This window comes from Symphalangus syndactylus, chromosome 1 (assembly GCF_028878055.3).
Source record: "Symphalangus syndactylus isolate Jambi chromosome 1, NHGRI_mSymSyn1-v2.1_pri, whole genome shotgun sequence".
In the NCBI taxonomy this organism is placed as follows: domain Eukaryota; kingdom Metazoa; phylum Chordata; class Mammalia; order Primates; family Hylobatidae; genus Symphalangus; species Symphalangus syndactylus.
The window spans coordinates 16,645,610-16,663,718 of NC_072423.2; the positions used below are offsets into that span (position 1 = coordinate 16,645,610).

The following is an 18,109-nucleotide window of genomic DNA, read 5'->3' on the forward strand; positions in this document are numbered from 1 at the left end:
TATAGAAATTATAATTTGCTTCCTTGACTGTGAACTAGTATTTTTACCACATCCCAGACAATGCAAGGACCTTAGAACACATTAACTCCATTTATTTGCTCTTCTTTTTTTTTCTTTTATTGTCAGGTATTAAATTCTATACATATTTTAAATTCTATAAGATGTTAGTATAATTATTTTATACAGTAAATACTCATTTAGATTTGTATGCCTTGGTCGTTTCTGTTACTTTTTATTGCCTTTTTGTTTTTTCTGCCTCCATCTGAGAATTTTTTTTTTTGAAGATTTTTTTATTATTTAATGTAGTGCCCTTACATTAGCGATGATTTCTGTCAGGTTTTTTTTTTTTAATCTAAAAATTCTTTCTGTTTTAAAAAATGTTATCACTAGGTATAGAATTCTAGGTTGGCAGTTGGAGTCCATTTTTTGTAGGAACGTTGGCTGTCAGTTTTATTGTTGCTTCTTTGAAGGAACTGTGTTCCCCATTCCCTTAGGAGTTCCTTCATCTATATCCCACAGCACTTTGCTTGCTTGCTTATTTATTTAGGGGAGTTTATTTTATTTTTATGGGTATGTAATAGTACATATTTATGGAGTACATGTGATATTTTGATAAAAGCATACAATGTATAATGATCAAATCAGAGTAATTAGGATGTCCATTACCTCTAACATTTATTGATTCTCTGTGTTAGGAACATTTCAGATCTGCTGTCCTAGTTATTTTGAAATATGCAACAAATTACTGTTAACTATTGTTACCCTATTGTGCTACTGAACACTAGATCTTATTCCTTCTATCTAAATTTTTATGTACCCATTAGCCATCCCTTCTTAATTCCCCCCCTTCCCCACCATCCTTTACAGCCTGTGGTAATTATCATTCTACTCTTTATCTCCATGAGATCTTTTTTTTTTTTTCTTTAGCTCCCACATGTAAAGGAGAACATGTGATGTTTTTCTGTGCCTGGATTATTTCAGTTAACATAATGACTTCCAGTTCCATCCATGTTGTTTCAAGTGACAGGATTTCATTCTTTTTACGTCTGAATGATACTCCATTGTGTATTTATACCACATTTAAAAAAATCCATTCATCTATTGATGGACACTTAGGTAGATTCCATATCTTGGTTATTGTGAATAGTGCTGCAATAAACATGGGAGTGCATATATCTCTTTGACATACCAATTTCCTTTCTTTTGGATATATACCTAGCAGTGGGATTGCTGGATCATATGTAGGTTCTGTTTTTAATTTTTTGAGGAACTCCATACTGTTTCCAATAATGGCTCTACTAATTTACATTCCCACTAACAGTGTATGAGCATTCTCCTTCCTCCACATCCTTGCTAGCATCTGTTATTTTTTTTTGTCTTGTTGATAAAAGCCTTTTTAACTGGGGTGAGATATCTCATTGTGGTTTTGATTTGCATTTCTCTGATAATTGGTAATGTTGAGAATTTTTTCATATACCTGTTGGTCATTTGTATGTCTTTTAAGAAGTTTCTATTCAGATCTTTTGCCCAGCTTTTAATTGGATTATTATTATTATTTTGCTGTTAAGTTGTTTGAGTTCCTTATATATTTTGGTGGTTAATCTCTTGCCAGTTGAATAGTTTGCAAGTATTTTCTCTCATTCCATAGGTGGTCTCTTCACTTTGTTGACTGTTTCCTTTGCTATGCAGAGGCTTTTTAGCTTGATATGATCCAATTTACTTATTTTTGCTTTGCTTGCCTGTGTTTTTGAGGTCTTACTTAATAAATCTTTGCCTAGGCTAATGTCCTGAAGCATTTCTCTAATGTTTTCTTCTAGTAGTTTCATAGTTTCAGGTCTTACATTTAAGTCTTTAATTCATTTTGATTTGATTTTCGTATGTGGTGAGAGATAGAGATCTAGTTTCATTTTTCTTCAGATGGATATCCAGTTTTCTGAACACCATTCACTGAAGAGACTGTTCTTTCCCCAGTGTATGTTCTTGGTGCTTTTGTTGAGAGTTGACCAAATGTGTGGATTTATTTCTGCATTCTTTATTCTGTTTTATTGGTCTATGTGTCTGTTTTTATGCTAGTATCATGCTGTTTTGGTTACTATAGCTTTGTAGCATAATTCAGAGTTAGGCAGTGTGATGCCTCCCTCTTTGTTCTTTTTGCTCAGGATTGTTTTGGCTATTTAGGATCATGTTTTGTTCTATATACATTTTAGGAGTTTTAAAATTTCTTTTTGTTCCTTCTAGGATGCAAATTTAGTGCATGTTAGATTATTTCACAATGTTAAAGGAAAAACTTGAAACAAAATACACATGCCTGTGTCTTTATGATAGAACAAAATTAACTTTGGTTTAAAAGATATTGCTATTGAATCTGTTTTTATTTCTACACATATTTCTTGGTTCTTGTTGAATTTATTGATGATGAAACCATGTTCTCAAGTGAAAATAATAAGCTGGAATTCAGTCATTTAGTGACCTCTATGATCATAGGCAATTCATTTATCAGCTTTAAGCCTCATTTTGATCATTTGTAAAATAGGTATCATAATGCCATACCATGTAACTGTGAATGAGTGACACAAAATAAGCAGTGTTTGGCATAAAGTAAGTATCAGTGTTTTAACTGAACACCTTTTATGTTTGGTTCACTATATCATGGGCCCTGACTTCAAGGAGCATTAGTTATCTCCACAACAACTGTTAATATAGCATAGAATGTGGTAAGTCCTCAAGAAAGGATTTAAGTGTTCTGGGGAGTTCAGAGGAGATGAAAAGAATAATTGAAATACTGTATAAATTATGATAATTGTTTAAAATAGGGACTAAGAGAAACCTTTGCAGCATTGTGGGTTGGGAGGCATTGAACTAGCTCTCATTTGTGGCTCATCTTTTTGAGTAGCATTTAAAAATTTGAGTTTGTAATTATTTGTACACATTTTCTTTAGGTATCATCTACCTGTTCGTGTAATCGGACACCATGCTGTGAGTCCTTACTCCATAGTTTTGCCCTTATCTGCTGATTGTTTGGCCTTGAAGCCGGTGTCAGATATGCTGAGAATAGCTTGGAACCTGTCATGGTATCGTGGGAGTGATAATCTGTTGAAGCAAATGAACTCTGAAACTAAAATGCAAGAGTAAGCTCTTATATTAGTTGAAAAAGCATTTGCAATTAATTAATTGTAATTAATTAGTTAGGTTTTACTTTTTCCTTAGGTCCAGTAGCTTTTTCCCTTGATATCATCTGATTCTGCTTTTTAACAGTTATAATTTTTACTTTCTTTTAAAGATTACATGTGTTTGTTACTTTTAACAATCTATCATGGGAAAATTTTAAATGAAAAAGCATTTTACTCTGTACTGTTTTAGAGGTTAAGTCTGATTTGTTCATAGATATGAATCACTAGGAAAAGGGTTCTGGATTAGAATAAAATTTCAGTAAGTATATGCATGAGTGTTATCATTAGTGTGATGGTGATTACTTTTGAGTATCTTAATATTCTAATCTGTCTTATGTGAATAAAAATTTTTATAAGGAGGAAAAGTCAATATAAACATTTGGGATGCCAATGTAAAATCCTAATATTGACAGATATGTATCAGTTTTTCTTTCGGCTGTAAGTCAACCTTTTGTTAAAAGAAAATGAAGATTAAACAACTTTTGGGAGAGTTTATAATAGAAATAAGTGTGAGCTTTTATTTAAATAGCTTTATGTCCCTCCTTCTTTTTTCTTCTTTTTGTCTAGAATTTTAGATGCATTGAAGTTATCCACAGAGGACATCCTCACGCTGAAGATAACACACATGGCTAGTGGGTTGCAGGACTGCCTCCATTCCATTGTTCAGGCAGCAGCCCACAGGGAAGTTAGGGCTGCTGTGACTAGGATGAGCTTTTATCTTCTGAATGACAGATTGTCTTTAAAGGGTTGCCCTGGTCCATGTGGGGTTACCTTGAAGTCCTTGGCTTGGCATACCGCACTAAACAGGTCAGTGTAAGGTCAAGGCTGCCAGTTTCAAAGACCTGGATTGTAGTGTATTTGTGTTCATCTCCTAACCTTTGAAGATAAGAGTCTATGCCCTTACTGCTGCTATCATAGAAAGAAAAACTCCAGGATTTTTCTCATCTGTAATAATAGCCAAAGAGAAATTTTTAATGTAGTTATTGCATTGTTGAAGGGATTATTAATAAACTTATAACAATGTATTATCCTTAGAAAATTTTACTGCACAAAAGTAAATAATTAGGACAAGACATGGATGAAACAAATTCAATGTTTATTTCTATCCATGTTATAAATGAGTTGAGACATCAGTGAATTGATTAATAGGTGTGGTACACCTGCCACAGGCTGTTTTGTTTTGTTTTGCTTTTGTTTTATTCTTAAGTAAATTATATCATTTTTCTTTTTACTCTCAATTTCATGAAGTTGATTGCCATGTGGAGGTCCTTTATAGCACTTAGTTGAGAAGGCTCTAGCTTGTCAATTTAACATGCTTAACTTGTAGCAGATGGTTGCATTTGCAACAAGACTGATAAGCAACCACTGCAAGCAGATTTTCATTTTATTCTTCATGTGACTTTAGTATAAAATTTATAACTTTATTATTTAACATAAAATGTGCAGTTTTTAAGCTGTTAGGTTAAATGAGTTTCCAAAATATGAATTCTCTTATTAGTTTAGCTTTAAAAATTAGTTTATCTGATTAGGTTTTCCAGTGGTGTGCTGGTGCCCACTAATACAGCCTTTTGAGAGAGCTGATGGTTGAATTTTCAGGATTTTTATAAGTTGGTTGTTAAACACAGCCATTCTTAATCATATAAACTTACAATTAAATAAATTATATGAAGACAAAGGGTAATGAATATGCAAACATCATTTTCTAATTATGTGGCAACATTTTACTGTTATCTTTGTTCTTGAGGTTATGCACACAGATGCACTACAGGGGTATGTATTTTATGGAAATAACTACAATGGAGTGCCACTGTGCCTCTTCACAACTTCATGTTACATGGTAGCTCCAAATTGTCTAGAGTGGGATATTTAGCCCATGGAAATTGACAAACACAATAAGTCAGCACTCTCAGTTACATATTTATCAGCACACTCCCGCATTTAAACAGTCTCGCCAGTTGAAGAATGCATAAATCCTTCACTTTAAATAAATGTAATATGTCCCTATTTGTCAAAAGAAATTTTAACATAAAAGCTGATTGAATTCATTGCGCTAAGTTTTCTTTCTCTTGTGAATTAAAACCATAGAAATAGTATGCAATACCGCATTACAGGAAAGACTCTCAAACTGTGGGTCAGTGGAAGCCTTTAGAGTATTTCTAATTGCCCAGTAGCAGTAACTGTATGTGAGCATCACATTTTTATGGTTAGTTTCCTCAGGACTAGTGTAAGTGGAGAGTATAGACTGTGTATATGTTTAATATATATACACGCATGTATATATAATATTCATCTTGTATTTGGTTTTCAGGCCTGTGCTCGATCATGGCAACACAGACACTACTGCATAATTTATAAATATTGATGTATTTTTGCTGTATTATGTTTCACTAAGGAATGTATCAAAAATGTATATCACAGAATCCACCTTTTTTCATGAAAACTTTTTAAAAACTTTACTTCCAGAAATGCATGTACTAATGAGGCTTTGGGAAACTTTAGTTTTGCTTTCACTCAGTTTAATGATAGAAAGGAACATTATCTTTTTGACTGATTATCTAAGATGAACCAACAGCTTAAAGGGTGCTTGGAGATAGAAAATTCTCATAAATTATGGCTGTATAAAGTATTGAGATATTGAGAACATTTTTATAAGCTTAGTTTAATATTTTTAAAATACAGCTATTTCAAATTATATCATTCTAGACAAAACAAAATATAGAGAAGCATGTTCATACCTGTGTGAATAGTTTTTTATTGTATTTAAAAAATAATGTTATTTTTTAGACATTTTCCATGTCAGTAAATATACTTTGAGGCTAAGTTTTCAAATATATGATATATCCAAATGAATGTTCCTCAAAAGGTGTCCTTTTAGAAGTGAGTGTATATGTTAGAATAATTCTGGCTTTGCTCAGATATTTTGAAATTGTCCTCTCAGGTCATTTAAACAACAGATGTAAGGAAGTCGTCTTATATTTTGAAGTTACATTTAATTTTTTACCCAAAAATGATATTAGCAAACTCAACTATCCAGAGAAGGGTAAACATGATTTTTACATATATACTGGAATGAACACCACCCTAAACCATGACTATTTATCACTATTAACAAAAGTATATTTCAGTTTGACAACAAAAAATGGTTTCTAAAATCTTTTTACTTAACGGTACTATGGCTTCTAAACATAACTTTCCAAGCTAATTATTTTAACAGTCCAACATTAATTTATGTGTATGTTTTTATATGTGTATGCTAACACACAAGCATGCTATTACAATCTAATATCATTTTGGAAACTTATTTTAAGAAAACAGATGATAGTCATGGTTCAGTAGGATTACAAGTTGTTAGAGGTATCTAGAGTCTTCTTTCAACTAGTTTTTCTGTTGAGTTTGCATGTTTAATGCCCCTCTACTCCTTTCCTACTGAAAGTCCTGTTGGCTACTGTTTTTCTCCATTTTTCACCAGATTGTAGACTGACTAGCAAATTGGTTTTTCTGCTTTTAACCTTATGCCACTCATTTGTGTTGCTTCCTGAATGATCCTTCTGAAATACATGTCACCTGTGGGTTCTCTTCCATATTGTGCTGGATATTAATAGAATTCCTACCCCTTAGCATGCTGTAGAAAGTTCTTTTTGATCTGGCTCTTGCTTACCTTTTCAGCTGCAGTTTCTGCCTCTCTCTCTCTAACATATACTGTGTTTCCATGAAGTACAAATATTGGGGTTTTATGAAACTGCTTGATATTTTAGGGCATACACTTCTGTTTTATACCTCCTTTCTTTTACATAGTTAACTCCCTGGCTGCCTCGTGAATATCTACTCCTCCTTGAGCTCCAAGGTCGTCTTCTTCTGTAATGTATGTGGAATTGTAGTTACCATGATTGTCATGTGGCTTTCCTGCATTACCTCTACACTTGTTTAAATACTTGTCTTCTCATGTGCCTTGGGTTTATTACATTCCTTTTTATATCCCTCATATGTGGCATAAGTCATAGTACACAGTTGGCCATGCAGCCTCAGCATGAACACCTCCTTTGAAGGATATTCATTCTGTTTTTGAGCTGTGATTATTAGTAAGTTTTTTGTTCTTTTGAACTGTACCTGGTCATTTCTACCTATTATTCTGTCCTTAAACTCACAGAATAAATACTGTCTTCACATGTGACAACTCTTCATTTAAACTTAACTATAATTTCTTCTCTATTCCTCCTACCCTGCTTTAAATGATTTGTTTTTTTTTTAGATAGACTTTAAAAGCCACAGCATCCAGACTTCTCATTTGTTCATGCTATTTTACAAGGGTGCTGTGTTCCTTAGGACACTCCCTGAGATCTGGACATGATGCCTTATACGGGTGTGGTGCTGTGGCGTGGGGTGAATAGGAAGAAAGGGGCTACTGCCTTTCTCTTCCTATTCCTTTTCCATCATTCAACAAACATTTATTGATCACCTACTTGGTGTCACTCTTGTAGGAAATATAGCAGTGAATAAAATTGATAGGGTCCTGCTCTCATGGAACTTGGAATTAAGACAGCTAAAAGTATAATCAAAAGTAGAAATGCTTCCAAGCAGGCTTTTATGAAACTGTATTAGAGGAGCACCCTATCCCTCTTCAGTAGAGAAAAAGTGGTTCAGAGAATGAAGCTCAAGCCAAGGCATAACAGGTAGAAGGATGTTAAAAGTCTATGGGATTGGAAGCCGAAACGATGCCAGGTACACAGAGAAACAAATGCCACATGATCTCTCTTATATATGGAATCTAAAAAAAGTCGAATTCAAAGTAGAGAGTAGAATTGTTACCAGAGGCAAGTGGCAGGGGGATGTGGGTAGAGAAAAGGGAGACATTGCTGAAAGGTTACAAAATTCCAGTTAGACAAGAGGAATGAGTTCCGGTGATCTATTACAGCATAGTGACTATAGTTAATAATAATGTATGTTTCAAAATAGCTAAAACAATGGATGTTAAATGTTCTCACCACAGAGAAATAAATATTTGAGGTGATCAGTATGTTAATTAGCCTGATTGGATCATTCCACAATGTATACATGTGTTAGAACACCACATTGTACCCTAAAGATATATACAATTATTATTTGTCAGTTAAAAATAAAACAGAAATAAATGGAATATAGTTTGGTGCATGTTATGTGACAGAAATTTGATACTTTGAATCCATAAATGGATGATCAGTTGACTCACAACCACTTTTAGAATATATTATTTCTCCTCTAGACTAAAATGCCATATTCAACAAATATTATACAAATTAAGTGTTTTTTTTTTAAAAATGCCAGGCAAAGGGATAAAGCCCTGAGTTAGGAAAGAGTGTCTTGTGTCTTCAAGAGGAATTGAAAAGAGGATAGTACACTTAGATTTAAGGGATACGAGGGCGGATATAAAATGGGGTTACAGAGCTGATATTTTAATGTTACACTGGATATCATGGAAGACTTCTTATAATCTTTATGATTGTTAAATCATAAATCTCCCCAAAGATCTATGGTTGTTAGAATCATCCTTTCATTCCATCCTTTCAGAGTATTTTTCTAATCTCAATTTTCATAATCCGACACCTGCCATCCTACTCAGCTGAATGTCATTTTGGGGATGTGGGAATTTTAAGTAAGGAAAAATAATAATGAGACAAACACCACATTACTAAGAAATACAGCATTATATATCCCTGGTGTTGGACTGCTTAGTTTAGTATTCATGTTTTAAAACTTGCTAGCCGTGTGACTGGAAAAACGACTTAATCATGTTTTTGGTTGAGTCTTCTTGTCTTTGAGATAGAGGTACCTACTTCATGCTGTTGTTATGAAGTTTGACAAAAACCCTGCTCTTAGAACATAGGCTGGCACAAGGTTGGTGCTCAATAAATGCTGAATATTAAGATTCGTATTATTGCCACTCTTACTAACATTTTGATGCAATTGCTTTAGATTTATAAAAAAATAAAACATTACAGATAAAATTGAATCTCATCATATCTCTTCCTGATTGCTTTTTAAAAAAACGATTTTCCAAACTACTTCTCCCTTTTAAACAAATGTTTTATTGTCTACTAATCTTTTAGCTCTCTTAAACCTTTTTTTTTTTTTTTTAAAGAAATCTCAGAAAATTGTCTCATATCCTTTTGCTGTGAACATACAAACAAATTTCATCCTAAGTCTACCTTCAGTGTTTTCCTTGCCTGTTACAAACTCTGGTAGCGTCCTTGCAGGACTTTTTTTCCCCTCACTTTATGACCTTATTTTTTCAAGTTGGTCAGAATTAGGTGTGAAGTAATAATTCTTCCTATCAGTGAAACATGGCATTCCCAGTATGAAAAAGCAAGTTTCATGGGACAGTTAGAGTCAGTGTTTTTCCCCTTGGTATTTTTTTGGTACTTTTTCTGAATTTGTTATTTTTCTCCTATGATATTTGTCACTTCTAGTTATTTTAGTTACTTGTCCACATGGTTTTTCCACTATAAGCTCATGTTCTTGAAGGCAGATACCCAGTTTGTTTCAACTTTGCATTTTTCAAAGCATTTAGAACAGTGTCTCATAAAATAGCATCCTCACAAGACACCTGTTAAGTCCACGTATCTATGATGAACAGTGGTATTGTGTATTTTAAAGCGCCAGAAACCATAATTATTGTCTTTTCATTATAGGTTTTTACAAGTGCTTCCTGCTTGCACTGAAGATGAGAAACTGCTAATAGATATCGTACATTTTTTAAATAAATTAATAAAAGAACAAAGAAAAAATTCTTCACTAGAACTTCTAAACTGGATTCTCGAATTACTTCTTAGACATGTAAGTGGTGTTAAGGAATTTGGATTTTAAGTTTGGGAAGTAACTTATTTGTAGAAATCATTAACATTATATTATGGAAAAGGATAATTTTATATTGTCTATGCTTGGTAAAGTAGTCTTCATGTAATGAATGGCTCATAACAACATGGCTTTCCTGATAGGATTGTGAATGTGTTTATTAAAATTCTGTACAGTGAATGGGACCTACAGTCTTGTGTTTAATAAAACCTGTACTGCATGTGAACTTTCCGCTGCAACTGTATTTTTAAGTGGGGATTTCAGTTCAGGTGGCAGGGGACAGGGTGGATGTCCAGATAGGCATGTTGAGAGTTAGCTAACAAAGCCAGATGGAGGCAGGAGAGGGTATAGTGATGGTGAAGTTATAAAGAATGAGTAAAGTGTGCTCAGGCCTTAAATAACGGTTACTGGAGTATTTACCCTTCTAGCCCCCACTACTCTCAGATTTTTAGCTCTTCTAAAAATTCTAAATCTTTTTTTTTTTTTGAGATGGCGCCTCGCCCTGTCACTCAGGCTGGAATGCAATGGCGCGATCTCCGCTCACTGCAACCCCTGCCTCCTGGGTTCAAATGATTTTCCCGCCTCAGCCTCCCAAGTAGCTGGGATTACAGGCGCCTGCCACCACGCCCAGCGAATTTTTGTATTTTTAGTAGAGACAGCGTTTCACCATGTTGGCCAGGCTCATCTTGAACTCCGGACCTCAGGTGATCCTCCCACCTCAGCCTCTCAAAGTGCCGGGATTACAGGCGTGAGCCACCGCGCCCAGCTCTAAAATTTTTCTAAATAGCTATTCTAAAAATTTTGGCTATTCAGATTTCTTATTCTAAGAAGTGTGCAAAGAACCCAAGATGCCAGGTCCCTGTTGTTGTTCTCTCTGTCTCTTTATGTATTTATTTGCAAATACCATATGAATTTACTCAACTTAGCTAAGATAAAGCTTTACACAAATAAGAAAAAAAAACAAAACAAAACTAGAAAAGAGGGCCTAAACTGATATAGGAGATAGTGGATCTTATAAGGCAAATATGTTTCATTATGTATTAATACATTTGTGAAACTTAGAGATAATTTTATGTAAAAATATGAATTCCTGTGTTGTTAGAAATGCTAACTGATATGAATGTTTGTGTGTGTACAAAACTTATTTAGATGTTTATTATTGTCTTAGGCTGTTTTCTGCTGTTTCTAACATAATATCAGAAACTGGGTAATTTATAAAAAAATTTATTTCTTATGGTTGTGGAGTCTAGGCTAAAGTCCAGGTTTAAGAGGGCACATCTGGTGAGAGCCTTCTTGCTAGTGGGGACTCTCTGAAGAGTCCTGAGGGGGCTGAGCATGCTAATGTGCTATCTCAGGTTTTTCTCTTCTTACAAAGCCACCAGTTCCCCTTCCATGATAACCCATTAATCCACTCTCCATGAATGGATTAGTTTATTCATGAGGGTAGGGCCTTCATGATCCAGTCACCTCCAAAGGCCCACCTCTCAATACTGTTACTTTGGGGATAAAATTTCGACATGAATTTTGGAGGGACCGTTCAAACCATAGTAATTATCTTTTCCTTTATTGTAGATTGGTGAAAGTAGGGACTGTTTTGTTCATTATTGCATACCCAGCATTTACTATAGTGCCTTGCACAGAGCGAGCTCTCAATAAACATTTAACTCAGCAATAAGCTATGTAGTTAATTACAAGAAGCACACAAAACCTTAATTTTATAACTTGTTAAGATTTAACAAAAATGGAAACCGTGTATTACGTTCAAGGTTGCTTACATATGCAAGTACATTTATAGACTGAATTTCTAGAATTGTAATTGCTGTGTCAAATTGTAGAGGTGTGTGTGTGCTGAGGTTTTTGTGGTTTTATAAATAGATAACTTATTTTGAATTAGATGGAGATATTTTCATATTCGGTCTTTTTGTGAATTGTATCTTGTTGTCCTTGCTGGTTCTCCACCACAATTGGGTTGTTAGTCTCCTTTCATTTCTTCTTTCCTGTCCTCTTTCTTTTCCTCCCTTCCCTTCTCCCTTCCCGTTCTCCTTCACTTTTTCCTTCCCTTTTCCTCTCCCCTCCCCTCCCCTTTCCTTGGAGCATGATTTCATTCTGGTACCTGCAACTTGGACATTAGTGTAGAGATCTTTCACCTTTTAATTAAATTTATTCCTAAGTATCTTAATTTTTTTTGGTAGCTATTTTAAATGAGTTTTTTTGGGGGGGAGCGGTTAGTGTATAGAAATGCCACTGATTTTTTATATGTTGATTTTGTATCCTGCAACTTTATTGAATTCACCTAAGATCAAAGTTTTTTGGTGGAGTCTAGGTTTTTCTAGATTTAAGATTATATCATCAGCATAGAGAGACAACTTAACTTGCCTTTTTTCTAATGTGGATGCGTTTTATTTCTTTCTATAGACTAATTGCTCTGGCTAGGATTTCCAGTACTATATTGAACAGACATGGTGAGAGTAGACATCCTTGTCTTGTTCCTGATCTTAGAGAAAAAGCTTTAAACTTTTCACCATTGAGTATGATATTAGCTGTGGGTTTTTCATATATGGCCTTTATTGTGTTGGGATTCCTTTTCTACTTAATTTATTGAGAGTTTTTGTTATGAAAGGATGTTGAATTTTGTCAAATGCGTTTTCTGCATCTGTTGGTATAATCATGTGGTTTTTGTTAATTCTATTAATTTTTTTTTTTTTATTATACATTTAGTGTATCACATTTACACATTTATGTATGTTGAACCATCCTTGCATCCCTGGAATAAATTCCACTTGATTATGGTGAATGATCTTTTTATTGTGCTCTTGGTTTCAGTTTGCCAGTATTTGGTAAAGGATTTTTATATCTGTGTTTATCGGGGATATTAGCCTGTGATTTTCTTTTCTTGTAGTTCCCTTGTCTGGCTTTGGTATCAGTGTAATGCTGCCATCATAAAATGAGTTTGGAAGTATTCCTCCTTCAGTTGTTTTTAGAAGAGTACAGAGATTAGTATTAATTCTTCTTTAAATGTTTGGTGGAATTCAGCAGTGAAGCCATCAGTCAGGTCTTGGGCTTTTCTTTGGTGAAAGACTTTGTATTACTGATTTAATCTCCTTGTTACTGGTCTGTTCAGATTTTCTGTTTCTTCATGATTCAATCTTGGTAGCTCTATGTGTCTAGGATTTTTTCCATTTGGTTTTCCAATTTGTTGACATGAAATTGTTTGTAATAGTCTCTTATGATTCCTTATGTTTCTGTGGTATCGGTTGTAATGTCTTCCCTTTGCTTCTGATTTTGTCTTCTTTTTTTATTAGTCTAGCTAAAGGTTTGTCAATTTTGTTCATCTTTTCAAAATCTCAATACTTGATTCTGTTGATCTTTTCTATTGTTTTTCCAGTTTCTATTTCATTTGTATCTGCCCTGATCTTCATTGTTTTCTTACTTTTTACTAAGTTTTGGCTTCATTTATTCTCTTTTTTTAGTTCCTTGAGGTTGCTTACTTGATATCTTTCTTTCTTTTTGACGTAGATGTTTATTGTTATGTATGTCCTTAGATCTGCTTTTGCTGCATCCCATAAGTTTTGGTTGGTTTTGTGTCCATTTTTGTTTGTCTCATGACATTTTAAAATTTCCCTTTTAGCTTTTTCTTTGACCCATTGATTGTTCAGGAGCATGTTGCTTAATTTCTATGTATATGTGAATATTCCAGAATTCCTTCTTTTGTTGACTTCTAGTTTTTTATCATTATGGTTAGAAACGATATTAGATATGATTTCAGTCTTGTTATATTTGTTTAGACTTGGAACACCATACCTTTAAATTACTGTTAATTTTGTAGTATGTCATAAGTTGATGTACATTTTATAATTTATTCATAGTTATGAAATTAAAATGAAATTCCTACAAGACTCTAGATGATTGTACTATAATTTTAATGCAGTTTTTGAAAAGAATTTTTGGTACAGTTACGTTTACTTATTTGGCTTTGTATGGTATTAAACCTTTCTTCGGAAAGCTTCTACTTTGTCTCATATATTATCACCGCAAGTGTTATAAATAATAATACTTTTAAGAGTGCACAAAAGTGAACTTAAATATTCACTATCAGGTGGGTTTACTCCCTAAATATGCTACAAGATAAATTAGTATGTGTTATATAACTACCAATGTTTAGGATAAAGGGAACCTGGAAATAGAAAATCAAGTACCTTTTAAAGTTTATCCTTTGAAGTGAGTAAAATAAGTGAGAAATGATTTAAGAAGTTCAGTAAAATAACATTTCCAAGTAAATTGCTTTGAATGTATGGACATACGTGAAAAGATATACAAAAGCTGTGGTTGCAAAAACAAAATTAGGCAGATATGAATGCCTGATTAGTCAGAAGAATGCTAAGAGGAAGTGAAAAGAAAAATCAGCTAACTTCCTGAGAGAAGATTTAGGAACTTTCCCTTGTGAAAATTTCTTCTATGTGTTTTATCAAGACATTCATTTATTACAAACATATTGTAATTCTTAGGCAATTTAGGAGTTTATTACACCTCTAATCTGTTTTTAATATGATATTTTATTTATAATAACCTAGAAGTGCTGAATTTGAATACCTTTCTTTTCGGAATGCATTTTTTTTGATGGAAATTCATAAATGTGGGGCTGTTAGTTTTTTTCTTCTTTTGGTGAAGCTCAACAGAATTACACGGCATATATATTTTCCTTGGCTGACTTTCCTGTGACAGGCTCATGTGCACTCAGACTTTATTGAGGGTCTTGCACATACTTTTGGCATAGCTTGCTGATGGATGTAAAATTGGATATGATGAGTGGTAACTGTGTGTGTAAAGAAAATGAGCCATCGTTATAGAAATTGTTGCCTTTTAGAGGTCACCAGTGACAGAATAATGGCCCAAGTAGTTGATTTAAAATTAGGATTGAATCCTAATATCTAAAGACAAAAACTTCAGATATGATTAAGCACTTGACATCTGTAGGCATCAGTAGAGACATCTTATTCTACTCTATTGTACTTGAGAAATGGTATTTCACCCTATATTTTACAACTGGTATTGCTGAGGTTCACTGAATTTCAGTGTTAACATGTAAATCAAAGGTAAAAAGAGAAAAAACCCTCAGTAATCTTCAAGTGGAAACAAGTTATTAATAGGATGAGATTCTTTGGGAGAATCTTAATTTTTAGGTATACACATACTGTATCAGTATATTCATGTATTAAGAGTAGCTTCTACTTAATTTTTATCAGCATATCAGAATTAATAATTCCCGATAATGAAATTGTTTTACAAGATGGAGTTTGCATCTTGGTATAAACAGTTTGTTCATTTTGTCAGTAGTTTTGGGAGTCAGAAGGCATGTGAGTGTGAGTCAACTTTTGGATATTTAGGGCTCAGAGCACTATAGAAAGTATATTTATTTTTATGATTTACTAAATGTTTATCTCAATTCTTCATGTATGGAACATAAAAGTTGCAGTTATGTCTTATGCGATTTTAATTTATCCAAGACATATATTGCTTAAGATAAAAGAAAAAGTTGGGAAAAAAACTATTTAGATGTTAAAACACTGTAAAATAAGAGCAAGGTGTCTCTACTAAATAGTTTCTGAAAGCTCTCAGTTATATTATTTATAATTGTATATATCTCTATATACTATAAGCAATTTAGAGGTTTCTTTACATATTTTCATTTCTTTTCCCTAAAGAGAATGCAATTAATTTTGATTTGAGCTCTTTAGGTGAAGGATTTTATAAGAACAATAGTTACATTTTGATTGTATCTCTTTTTGTATTTTGTTACATGCACTAGTGCTGTGACGCTGTGCTGAGGATGGAATACTAGCTTTGGAGTAAGATGCTTCTTGCTCTGCCCTTGTCTGTCTAAGACTTAGACAGTTATTTAACCTCTTTATAAATCTGTGTTCCCATCTGTAAAACAGGAATGAAAATGCAAATCTTCTAGTTTATTCAAAAAGTCAAATGAAATCTTACTATCTTTTTTTTTAGCACAGTGCCTGAGACATCATAGATGATTAATAAATATCCCATATATTAATGCTTCTGATTAATGTAACATTTTCTTTTGTCAATATTATTAGAAATAATCCTTTTATATTCCTTTATCTATTTTTTTTTAGTTGGGAAAAGAGGAAAAATTTTATTTATTTATTTTTTTGGGAGTCTACATTTTTACTAATACATAATATTTTTACATGTGAGATTTTGATTCATGCATACAATGTATAATAATCAAATCAGGGTACTTAGGATATCCATCACTTTGAACATTTGTCATTTCTTTGTATTGAGAACATTTCAAATCTTCTCTGCATTTTAACAGGTTCCTCAATGATTTTTCTTTTCTTTTCTTTTATTATTATTATACTTTAAGTTTTAGAGTACATGTGCACAATGTGCAGGTTTGTTACATATGTATACATGTGCCATGTTGGTGTGCTGCACCCATTAACTCGTCATTTAGCATTAGGTATATCTCCTAATGCTATCCCTTCCCCCACCCCACAACAGTCCCCGGAGTGTCATGTTCCCCTTCCTGTGTCCATGTGTTCTCATTGTTCAGTTCCCACCTATGAGTGAGAACATGTGGTGTTTGGTTTTTTGTCCTTGTGATAGTTTACTGAGAGTGATGATTTCCAGTTTCCTCCATGTCCCTACAAAGGACATGAACTCATCCTTTTTTATGGCTGCATAGTATTCCATGGTGTATATGTGCCACATTTTTTTTTTTTTTTTTTTTTGAGACGGAGTCTCGCTCTGTTGCCCAGGCTGGAGTGCAATGGCGCGATCTCGGCTCATTGCAAGCTCCGCCTCCTGAGTTCACTCCATTCTCCTGCCTCAGCCTCTCCGAGTAGCTGGGACTACAGGCGCCTGCCACCATGCCCGGCTAATTTTTTTGTATTTTTAGTAGAGACGGGGTTTCACCGTGGTCTCGATCTCCTGACCTCATGATCCACCCGCCTCGGCCTCCCAAAGTGCTGGGATTACAAGCGTGAGCCACTGCGTGTGCCACATTTTCTTAATCCAGTCTGTCGTTGTTGGACATTTGGGTTGGTTCCAAGTCTTTGCTATTGTGAATAGTGCTGCAATAAACATACATGTGCATGTGGAAAGATTTTAGAAAGCACTAATATTTGTTTACTAGCTTATCAAGTTGGCAAAGATTATTGCAGTAATAATCCACATAGCATTGGCTTGAGTGCTGCGGGTCTTTTCACATCCTGTGTAATTGTATGTATTGGTACATTTTTTACAGGGACAATTTGGCAATATATATCAAAAAATTAAAACTCCTATAATATTTTGATTTAATAATTTTATTGCAGAATTCATACATAAGATAAAATCCAACTTGAGTACACTGTGTGTTGCAGCTTAGTGAAATTATGCATCATTGATTATCCAGGAGTTAGTATGGTAAATCCTTATTGTTGAAAAATAATCAGATATTAAACTAATGTTTTTGCAGAAATATTGTTAATAACAGGAAGTAGGAAAAAATGGTTGCAGTAGTGATTTCTTTCACTTGCTATAGGTTTGTGAAAAATGTACAGTTTTCTGTTTATATTCTCAGAAACAAAAAGGAGAGTTATATACCAATATATAATAGTGGCAATTTCTGTGTGGCATGATTATGTGTGGTTTTGTTTTTCTCGTCCTTTTTTTCTGTTTTATATGATAAATATGTTTTTCTTTTGTTGAGAATATATTAAACATCTTTTGAATTTAGAACATCTCTACTAATGCAGTAAAGGCCCACACCTACTAGTTAGGAAATAAAACTCTTACTAGAACGTGGTTAGCAACAAAACCCTTTATAGGAAACAATATGTAGTTCAATTAGTAAATATATTTTTTACAAATTTCATTTTTTAGAGTGCAAACCCACTGTTAGACCTCTTGGTTCTGACAGAGTCACAGGCACGAGAAGAAACAGATGATATCCGGACTGCTGTCAGGCAACAACTTCAGAAAGAACTGATTGCTCTTTTTGATACCTTGCTGCTCAATTTCATGGAAGTTACTGACAGGTACCATTTGTAACATTGCAGGTTTAGGTGCATTTATATAGAACCTAAGTTTTCTTTGATTTTCAA

The 18,109-nt window shown here is 33.7% G+C and overlaps 1 protein-coding gene across 8 annotated transcripts in view; it reads left to right on the forward strand.

Moving 5' to 3' along the window:
- The window catches only part of RTTN (rotatin), a 205,391-nt gene that overhangs the window by 76,148 nt on the left and 111,134 nt on the right, over positions 1-18,109 (forward strand). For 7 of the 8 annotated variants that reach the window (XR_010120163.1, XR_010120168.1, XM_055296715.2 and 4 more), the window contains 4 exons: positions 2,940-3,128; positions 3,738-3,977; positions 9,836-9,980; positions 17,889-18,043. Coding sequence is in view for 6 of the 8 variants with exons in the window: in XM_055296715.2 (XP_055152690.1) it covers positions 2,940-3,128; positions 3,738-3,977; positions 9,836-9,980; positions 17,889-18,043 (729 nt within the window). In the remaining 2 variants the exon portion in view is untranslated. The remainder of the gene's footprint in view (positions 1-2,939; positions 3,129-3,737; positions 3,978-9,835; positions 9,981-17,888; positions 18,044-18,109) is intronic. The other variant, XM_063636633.1, reaches the window with a different exon arrangement.